This window comes from Chanodichthys erythropterus, chromosome 13, assembly GCF_024489055.1.
Source record: "Chanodichthys erythropterus isolate Z2021 chromosome 13, ASM2448905v1, whole genome shotgun sequence".
Classification (NCBI taxonomy): Eukaryota; Metazoa; Chordata; class Actinopteri; order Cypriniformes; family Xenocyprididae; genus Chanodichthys; species Chanodichthys erythropterus.
In genome coordinates, this window is record NC_090233.1 from 51,001,829 (window position 1) to 51,012,494 (window position 10,666).

At 36.4% G+C, this 10,666-nt stretch overlaps 1 protein-coding gene across 3 annotated transcripts in view; it reads left to right on the forward strand.

Moving 5' to 3' along the window:
- The window catches only part of LOC137034313 (carbohydrate-responsive element-binding protein-like), a 34,933-nt gene extending 27,274 nt beyond the window's left edge, over positions 1 to 7,659 (forward strand). The window contains exons 14-17 of one of the 3 annotated variants that reach the window (XR_010896921.1): positions 456 to 583; positions 685 to 808; positions 4,887 to 5,011; positions 6,783 to 6,923. Coding sequence is in view for 2 of the 3 variants with exons in the window: in XM_067407119.1 (XP_067263220.1) it covers positions 456 to 583; positions 685 to 808; positions 4,882 to 5,011; positions 6,783 to 6,907 (507 nt within the window). In the remaining variant the exon portion in view is untranslated. Of the gene's footprint in view, positions 1 to 455; positions 584 to 684; positions 809 to 4,881; positions 5,012 to 6,782 lie in introns of all 3 variants that reach the window. The other 2 variants (XM_067407119.1, XM_067407118.1) reach the window with 2 other exon arrangements.
- The last annotated feature ends 3,007 nt before the right edge of the window (positions 7,660 to 10,666 follow it).

The window sequence follows — 10,666 nt, forward strand, 5'->3', positions numbered from 1 at the left end:
GCCCCGCCCCCCTTGTTGTGTGTTCTCGGGGGCGGGTTTATGTACATTTTGGGGTTAGTGATGTCACCATTCGTTTGTTGTCCTTAAAAAGTGATTTCTGTAAAAGAAAATAGCGTCGTTATAGCGTCGTTACTTTGCAGATGTTGTTTATACTCAAACAGCAACATCACACACTAACTAAAGATAAAGTGAAATCATAATCAACCACCCCTTCACATGTATGCAGAGGTGTGCTTCTTTTTCACAAGGTACTAAAAGAATAGCCATGCATTTTAGCTTGTAAGTTACTTCAGATAGAAGAGACTTAATATGAGACTTCAGATGCAGATTGATGCTGTTTGTAACCCTCAGCTTCCAGCATACAGACACTACATCAGTCTCATAGGGTTTATTATCTTCAGCCGTTTCCTCCGACTCACCCTAACACTCCGAACCCTCATTCCCATCGGTCACAGATCAGTAAGGCCACCACACTGCAGAAGACAGCGGAGTACATCAGTAAAATGCAGCAGGAGAGAGCTCAGCTCCACGAGGAGGCCCAGAGACTGAGAGACGAGATCCTGGTGCTCAACTCTGCAATCAAGTGAGTGTGCTTGAGCTGCTTTACCATGTGGTGGACATAATGTGTGTTTATGAGAAACCTTACCATTAATGTGTGATTGTATTTGATCTGTTTGTATGTAGTGTGTGTCAGCAGCAGCTTCCTGCTACAGGTGTCCCAATAACACGACAGCGATTCGACCACATGAGAGAGAAGTTCAGAGAGTATGTGAGAGCCCAAACGCTGCAGAACTGGAAGTTCTGGATTGTATCCTACAAAGCTTTGTGTCTGTTCCTAATCTGGAACAATTGATTGAGGAAGGCATGATGAGAGAATTTTAATTTTTGAGTGAACTATCCCTTAAAGGTAATGGGGTAAAATAATTAACTTCTAGATATTGCTTTACTTCCCCAGTTGATTGGTTTACATTAAGAATTCCTAACATTGTGTGTATTACAGGTTTTCTGAAATGTTATGTTTAATAATGAAAATTCCTTCTAAATTAAATATGCCAATTTGCTTACATTTCCAGGACAGAACTCTGAACATTGGATATAGCCAGGTTCAAAATTTGTTGTATATTAGAGTTAAAGGTTTTTACAGAGGGGATTTTGAATATTTTTTTATCACTCCATCAATCATAAAATACTAGGGGTTTGATAAGATCTCATGCCATGAGATCTCGCAATATTAAAGAGAGTTAAATTAGCATATAATATGCCACCACTATGTTTACTACACTTTCATTTTGCTTTTTATTTATAGAAATATATTATGGAATTTTTATTCATAGAAATAGAATAATTTAAATTGCAAAACATTGTAAACTATTGTAAATATCTGCTCTGCTCATCCTACACCTCAGTGCAGCAGGAATCACAGTTCACTGATTACATGACGAGAGTATGGCGGAGGATTCGTTGTGCAACAGAGCCTAAAGGGGGTCGCACACCGGACGCGAAGCTCGGCGCCGCGCCACGCCGCGTCTCGGTATCTCACACCGGACGCGCACATTCTATACGCGCGAGCTCAATTTTGAATCGGCTTCTGACAGAAGAGCTGCACGATGAAAGCTTACTTTATTTTTTATTTTTTTATTTGTATTGAATAATAGCTGACTTTTGAAGGTTCGTTAATGAAAATCACATTATGTCTGTTATTGTTTTGTTGTATCGGTTGTCTAGGCAACTATGTTACATTGTAGCAATATTATTTAACTAACGTTAACTAGCTAGTCAGAGTAAAAACGTTAGCCAAACAAGTTATTTCGGTAACACTTTACAATAAAGTTTCATTTGTTATCATAGTTAATGTATTAGGTTAACTAACATGAACTATGAGCATTTGTTACAGTATTTATTAAGCTTTGTTAACTTAATGTTAGTTAAAAAACAGTTGTTCTTTGTTAATGTTAGTTCAGTGTAACTAATGTTAAATACAACTTTGATTTTAATAATGTATTAGTAAATGTTGTAGTTAACTTAAACAAAGATTAATAAAGGCTGTATAAGTGCAGTTCATTATTAGTTAATGATAACTAATGTATAATATATAATATATTTAATATTTCGTATTTTGTGGGGATTTCACAGTACTAAAGAATATTAACTTCTAAATTATGCAGTATTCAACAGACATAATTACATTATATTATATATTTATCCAATGTAGACTATGAAGGTTTTTGAATGCCCTGTTTTTTATGTCCTCCTCAAACAGATCAAATATTGACGGACAACAAAAAAAACTGCTGCACTGCTACTTTTACGTCGAAGACTGAAAAATAGAGGCAATCGAATTTGCCTGTGCTTTGTTTTCGCATCACTGAGGTTAGTGTATGGAAAAATGGCACAAAAGAGCAAAATAATATATTGGAAAGGGCTACGTTTATTATACATTTTCCCCAAATATGTTTAGACCTTACTCAAGCTGTTGAACTCAGAATGTAAAACAAGCGTATCTTGTAGCACAGGGTGAAATCAGTATGTACATTGACGATTTGAGGGAAATATAATATAAATTTAATATAAAACCTTGAAATGGCGCTCTGTGGCGCGGCAGGATTTTGAACAACTTCCTGAGTCTTAGCTGGGTGCTAAGACTCACCCAGCTAAGACTCTCATAGAAAACAATGTGTTCGAATTTTAAAGACGTGGTGCGGCGCCGAGCTACGTGTCCGGTGTGCGACCCCCTTAAGCCTCTGATAAATGTCTTGTCTTGTAGAATGTGTGCTCAGCACCGCCGCTCCCTATACACAGAGTATGTGTGATCGCAAATTAGAAAGCGAAAGTAAAACGCGAGCTCCCTGATGCAAATTAGGCTACATACAATAGCCTGTCTCCCAATGTCAAACCTGTCAGACTACAGTTGTGTCCCAAATGATGCACTATGCAATATGCACTTTTACACTTTATGTACTCACCCGTGTAGTGTATGAACTTTATAATTATGCTGTCATTCAACATCGGAGTCTGATGCCCCTCCTCCTCTGCTACGTAATTAAAGCTGTGACAGTCGATTGCATGAAGTAACCAACATTCCACACTTCGCTTTTTCAGTTAAATAAGTGCATCATCCGGGTATTTAAAGGAGGGGTATAATGCTATTTCATGTATTCTGACTTATTTACACTGTTAAAGAGTTGGATTCTCATACCAAACATGGCCAAAGTTTCAAAACACGAGTTGGACGTATGATGGATTATTTCTGTGCCAAAAATACTCTTCCAAATCCTCATAAACTTCATGGTCTTTTTTTCGAGGATGGGGCTATGTGACGTTACATAGGTCGGGCACTTGTCCCGGCGTGCACACGTTGACCAGAGCGAGAGAGCAAGAGCTCGCCCATCAACTTGCGTTTGGCTTTACGGAAGTCGGTGGCGGCGCTGCACAGGTCACAGGACTTCACAAAGTCAACAATGTCACCAAAGAAGTGTGTTTTTGGTTGTGAGGGAAAGATAACCTTGCTTCCCAAAGAACCCTGCATTAAGAGGAGTTTTGTGCTCACGTATTACATTGATGCGCTCTCGATATTTGTTATTAAAATAACCATAGAAACTGATAGTTGCAATCACTTTTTATTGGTTAAAATGAATGGAGCATATCTCGTGTTTTTCCGGGGCTGCTCGAGCCCTCAGGATCGGTGCTTATAGTTTCATAAACTAGACCCAGTTCTATGCTGGATTTACAGATCATTTGAAACTGAAAGATGGAGCGGTCACAGCGGTAATGATCCCGGTCATGAGTCGGAACCGCAGGTGGTGAGTAAAACTGTTTCAAATGTCTGTTTTGTTGGCAATAGGCACCTAAGTGCATATAATGTAAACAACACAAACGTAGTGAATTCATAAATTCATTATTCATCATTCACTATACGCTATATTCATTATAGTGATTCAAAAGTTATCCATGGATAATGTGATGGTGTATTAAATACATTTGTTTAGCTGACCATTGATAGCCTGCAGAAGATCGCTACAAAAGCTGCAGGAGCTCGTCACTCTTTAGCTCCGCTCACACGGCACGTCTCCAGGCGCTCGGCTGTTTTCAGAAAGACTCTGTGTATCTTTAGTTTTATAAATATGATAAAACTGAAGACTTTTATGGAGATATGAAGGATGCACTACTACTCTATATGTACTCAAGATTAACATGAGATTGGCAGAAATTGTGTGATACCACCCATTTAAAGTGCACTTTTTCTTTTTGGAATTTTTTGTGTTAACACACTACTTGCATTATTTACACTACAAAACAGCATAGAATAGTGCACAAGTATGCAAATTAGGATGCACCTTATTCTTCCAGTCATGAATTTTGTCATTGGGTTCACGAGAACGAGACTTTTGCACAGTGTTTTAAGAAATCCTCAATCTCGTATCTCGTCAAAACCCTAGAAAATACTGTCAACATCTAAAAAAAATTAAATTCACCATGTTTTTAGGATTGTTATATAAATCAGGTGATGTATGAACGAACCTCTCTGTAAAGCCCTTCAGAATATGGATAGGAATAAACTGTAAAGTTTGGTGTTTGTAAAGCTGCTGAAGTGGAGATTTTTGACTCAAACTCATCGCCTTTAAAGTTATGAATTGAAATTGAAATCTACAGATGCAAAAAGATAAAGTGTAATAAAATGAACACTTAAATGTGTGTTTTCACTAGTCTAAAACAACAGAGCCCAAAATCTCAAAATTGAGCAGTACATGAAAAAACAATGATTTTGCCTGTAGTCTCTCGTTTTAAGCATCCAAAACATCTGTTCGGGTCCTGTTAGCAGGATTAATTCTGTAAAAATGCATGTCCTCTTCATATTTTCCTGATCTGAAGCCATTCTCATAGTTCAGCATCATCATCGAGCCGCTGTTCGAGTCCTTTAACGGTATGGTGTCCACAGCCAGTGTTGATGATCTGTGTCGCAGCACTCTCTCCTGGCTGGACCAGCACTGCTCTCTGCCTGCGCTCAGACCCAGTGAGTGACCAGCATCTCTATATAACACTACTTCCTGTTTCACTTTCACATCAGACCTCACCATGATTTCAGTGGGAGCGTTTCACTCGCATTTGCAACTAAAATTAATAAAGCTCTTTCTGAATTAGATGTGAGCGCAATATTTAGGGCTACATTTGTATTAAATTCTGCTTCAGATATATGGCTGAGTTAAACCAGTATTTCCACTTGCCATTTGTGTAGAATTTACTACAGTTGAGCGACTGGATCAGGTCATTCGAGCTGGAGTGAGTGAGTGGAGGCAGGGCTAATTTGCATATTCATTAATCCACGTATACTAAATGAAGCAAAGGTGTAGAGTTACAGTCAAGCTATTTTAAGACAGGAAGAGATTATTTTCTCAGGGAAAAAAAACATTTAAATATGTCATTTTGATTATCAAAGATTTTAGATGGTTCTAAGAGTGCATATTTTAAAATCCTTATTTTGAAATGTCTTTTCTACTTCCAGCTGGAAGTAGAAAAGACATTTCAAAATAAGAGTCACTGTGTATTTCAGGCTTGTTTAGAATTAAAATTCTCACATTATGCAGAACCAAAACTTACTGTAAAATCTTAGTTTTAAACCTACTCTAACACATGACCACAAATGTTAATTAATGGATAAATGTGTCATATTATTGCATTAATTAAGAAGCTATACATACACTACTATTCAAAAGTCTTTTATGTTCACTAAGGCTTAGTTTATTTGATCAAAAATACAGAAAAAACAGTGAAATATTATTACAATTTAAAATAACTCTTTTCTATGTGAATATATAGTAAAATGTAACTTATTTCTGTGATCAAAGCTGAATTTTCAGCATCATTACTCCAGTCTTCAGTGTCACATGATCCTTCAGAAATCTTTGTAATATGATGATTTGCTGCTCAAGAAACATTTCTTCTGATTATCAATGTTGAAAACAGTTGTACTGCTTCATTTTTTTGTGGAAACTGATATATTTTTATTTTTCAGGATTTTTTTAAAAAATAGAAAGTTTCAATAAAGTTTTTGTAAAATTATAAATTGTATAATTACAAATGTCACTTTTGATCAATTTAATGCATTTTTGCTAATAAAAGTATTAATTTCTTAAAAATAAATAATTCTCCCACCAGGTAAACTCGTTAATTAGTTGTCAAGCAACTTAGTGGTAATTAGTTACTCTAAAAAAATACTAGCTACTAGTCAACAGTGTAATTAGATTACTGCACTAATACTCTCTCTTAAAAAAGTATTGCATTACTTACTTATATTGGATTACTTACTTATATTGCATTACTTATTACTTATTTACTTTCTAAATCTCGTATCAGTCAACCAGTTACAAAGAGAGACATGAAATGGCTCTTTTAAACTTTCTTTCAAACGAATCATATAAAATTGAATGAATTATTCTTGAACTGACCAAAATATTTAAAGGGACAAGGTTGCATTTTAACTTCAGATGTAACATTTTGCTATAAAATCCACTGTTTTATATAGAATTGCTCTACAAAATTGATACAGTATTTAAATGCAATTACATCAGAAACAATTACAAAAAAATTAAGAGTAATCTATTATGTTTTCAAGGGAAAAGTAATTAAATAATAGTTATTTCTCCATATGTCTCCAGTGTATTTATCTACATTTTACAACAGCTTTGAATCTGCTTATCCAATAAGAAATCGAGTCAGATCTAGCTGGTAATGTCAGTTTTACAGTAATACTTCTACCTTCTCTCTGTCTCTCTCTCTCTCTCCAGCTGTTTTGAGTTCACTCCGTCTGCTCAGCACCTCCACATCAATCCTCACAGATCCCAGTCTGATTCCTGAACAGGCCATCCAGGCTGTCAATCACGGACATTCATCCCACAGCTACAACCAATGATGGCACACTCTCTCAGAACTGCAGCCAATCACACGCATCCAATCATAACAGCAACAAACAATGACAATGTACTTTTTCACAAATGCAGCCAATGATGCTCTTTCCCACAAATATACAAGTGCTTATCGATGGTAAATGTTTCGCAGGAACGTTAGTTTTTTGTCCCTTTCATTATTTATAGGAAAACAGAGAAGCTGATCAGAGTTGATGAAAGAGGGAATTGACGTAAGCCAGATTCAAACTCAGTGTATCAGATCTCAGTATAACTGATTCAGTTTAGTTGAGTCAGTAACATGTGCCGTGTAATGCCTTACTGTTGAAGAGACCGCATACGTTTCTTCTGCTGACGCTGTAATTCTCAGAATATCAATGAATGTGAATGTTTTACAGTACAATGAGACACACTATCTATAACGCTCTGTGCCTTGTTTACACCACAACATGTAATTTCAGCAATTTCCCTCGAGGAATAAATGTAAGATTTGACTGTTTTTCTCAGAGTGTGTTTGTGTCACAGTGATGGCATTAGTGTTTGATGGCACATTGCACACATACGGTATCCCATGACTTTATGTAAAGCATTAGAGGCACAAATCCCATGAGACCTATTAGATAAACTATTATCTAGCATTAGAAGTAACTGGATTTGATATCTATTCCCAGACCTTACAATGAAATGTAATTGCATTTGGAAAATTGTAAAACATAAGAAATAACAGTTTGGACCCTTTTAAAAGTATTGGGACACTCCTCCAAATCAATGAATTCAGGTGTTCAATCACTTCCATTTCCACAGGTGTATAAAATCAAGCACCTAGGCATGCAGACTGCTTCTACAAACATTTGTGAAGGAATGGGACGCAGTGAATTCAAGCGTGGTACCGTGATAGATTGCCACCTGTGCAATGAGTCCATTCATGAAATTCTCTCACTACTAAATATTCCACGGTCAACTGTTAGTGGTGTCATAACAAAGTAGAAGCAGTTGGGAACAACAGCAACTCAGCCACGAAGTGGTAGGCCACGTAAAATCACAGAGCGGGTCAGCACATGCTGAGGAGCACAGTGTGTCAATAGCTACAGACCTCCAAACTTCGTGTGGCCTTCAGATTAGCTGAAGATCTTCGAGAGCTTCATGGAGTGGGTTTCCATGGCCGAGCAGCTGATCCAACCCTTACATCACCAAGTGCAATGCAAAGTGTGGGATGCAGTGGTGTAAAGCACGCCGTCACTGGACTCTAGAGCAGAGGAGACGTGTTCTCTGGAGCGACCAATCACGCTTCTCTGTCTGGCAATCTGATGGGCGAGTCTGGGTTTGGCGAAGGAGAACGGTACTTTCCTGACTGCATTGTGCCGAGTGTAAAGTTTGGTGGAGGGGGATTATGGTGTGGGGTTGTTTTTCAGGGGTTGGGCTTGAACCCTTAGTTCCAGTGAAAGGAACTCTTAATGATTCAGCATACCAAGACATTTTATTCTCCCAACTTTGTGGGAACAGTTTGGGGATGGCCCCTTCCAGTTCCAACATGACTGTGCACCAGTGCACAAAGCAAGGTCCATAAAGACATGGATGAGGGAGTTTGGTGTGGAGGAACTTGACTGTCCTGCACATGGTCCTGACCTCAACCCGACAGAACAGCTTTGGGATGAATTAGAGCGGAGACTGTGAGCCAGACCTTCTCGCCAACATCACTGCCTGACCTCACAAATGCGCTTCTAGAAATTCCCATAAACACACTCCTAAACCTTGTGGAAAGCCTTCCCAGAAGAGTTGAAGCTGTTATAGCTGCAAAGGGTGGGCCAACTCCATATTAAACCCTACGGATTAAGAATAGGATGTCATTAAAGTTCATGTGCACGTAAAGGCAGGCGTCCCAAAACTTTTGGCAATGTAGTGTGTGTGTGTGTGTGTGTGTGTGTGTGTATATGTATATACAGTGTGTGTGTATATGTACACTCTAAAAAATGCTGGGTTAAAAACAACCCAAGTTGGCTTGAAAATGGACAAACCCAGCAATTGGGTTGTTTTAACCCAGTGGTTGGGTTAAATGTTTGCCCAACCTGCTGGGTAGTTTTATTTAACTCAACTATTGTTTAAAAATTGCTATATGTCTAGCTTAAAATGAACCCAAAATAGTTGGGAAATTAAAAACCAGATGCAATTAGAGACAACAATAATAGACAAAAGGTGAATGTTTATTAATAAGCTTTAATATTTTATTTATATAAATGTATTAATAAGCAATTTAATAAATGTTTATTGTTTAATAATTATTCATTGAACATTAATAATGTTCATTTCCAACATACTTTGGGTTAATTTTAATTAAGCAATACAGTCATTTTTAAACAATAGTTGAGTTAAATAAAACTACTCAGCAGGTTGGGCAAACATTTAACCCAACCGCTGGGTTAAAACAACCCAATTGCTGGGTTTGTCCATTTTCAACCCAACTTGGGTTGTTTTTAACCCAGCATTTTTTAGAGTGTAGGTTTGTACAGTGTCGGTCTGTGTGTGTATGTGTATGTAAATACAGTGTGTCTTTGTATGTATATGTATATACAGTGTGTGTGTGTCAGAGTGTGTATATGTAGGTTTTTACAATGTGTTTGTGTGCGTATATATGTATATACAGTGTGTGTGTGTGTGTGTGTGTGTGTGTGTGTGTGTGTGTGTGTGTGTGTATATGTATATACAGTGTGTGTGTATATGTATATACAGTGTGTGTTTGTCAGAGTGTGTATATGTAGGTTTTTACAATGTGTTTGTGTGCGTATATATGTATATACAGTGTGTGTGTGTGTGTGTGTGTGTGTGTGTGTGTGTGTATATGTATATACAGTGTGTGTAGATGTAGGTTTGTACAGTGTCGGTCTGTGTGTGTATGTGTATGTAAATACAGTGTGTCTTTGTATGTATATGTATATACAGTGTGTGTGTGTGTCAGAGTGTGTATATGTAGGTTTTTACAATGTGTTTGTGTGCGTATATATGTATATACAGTGTGTGTCTTTGTATGTATATGTATATTCAGTGTGTGTGTGTGTGTATATATATATGTAGGTTTTTACTGTGTGTATATATATATATATATATATATATATATATATATATATATATATATATATATATATATATATATATATATATATATATATATATAACAGTACAGTCCAAAAGTTTGGAACCACTAAGATTTTTAATGTTTTTAAAAGAAGTTTCGTCTGCTCACCAAGGCTACATTTATTTAATTAAAAATACAGTAAAAAACAGTAATATTGTGAAAAAAATTAAAATTACTGTTTTCTATTTGAATATATTTGACAAAGTAATTTATTCCTGTGATCAAAGCTGAATTTTCAGCATCATTACTCCAGTCTTCAGTGTCACATGATCCTTCAGAAATCATTCTAATATGATGATCTGCTGCTCAAGAAACATTTATGATTATTTTCAATGTTGAAAACAGTTGTGTACTTCTTTTTTTTTTTTTCTCAGGATTCCTTGATGAATAGAAAGTTCAAAAGAACAGCATTTATCTGAAATACAAAGCTTCTGTAGCATTATACACTACCGTTCAAAAGTTTGGGGTCAGTAAGAATTTTTATTTTTGAAAAGAAATTAAAGAAATGAATACTTTTATTCAGCAAGGATGCATTAAATCAATCAAAAGTGGCAGTAAAGACATTTATAATGTTACAAAAGATTAGATTTCAGAAATAAAAAATGTTCTTTTGAACTTTCTATTCATCAAATAATCC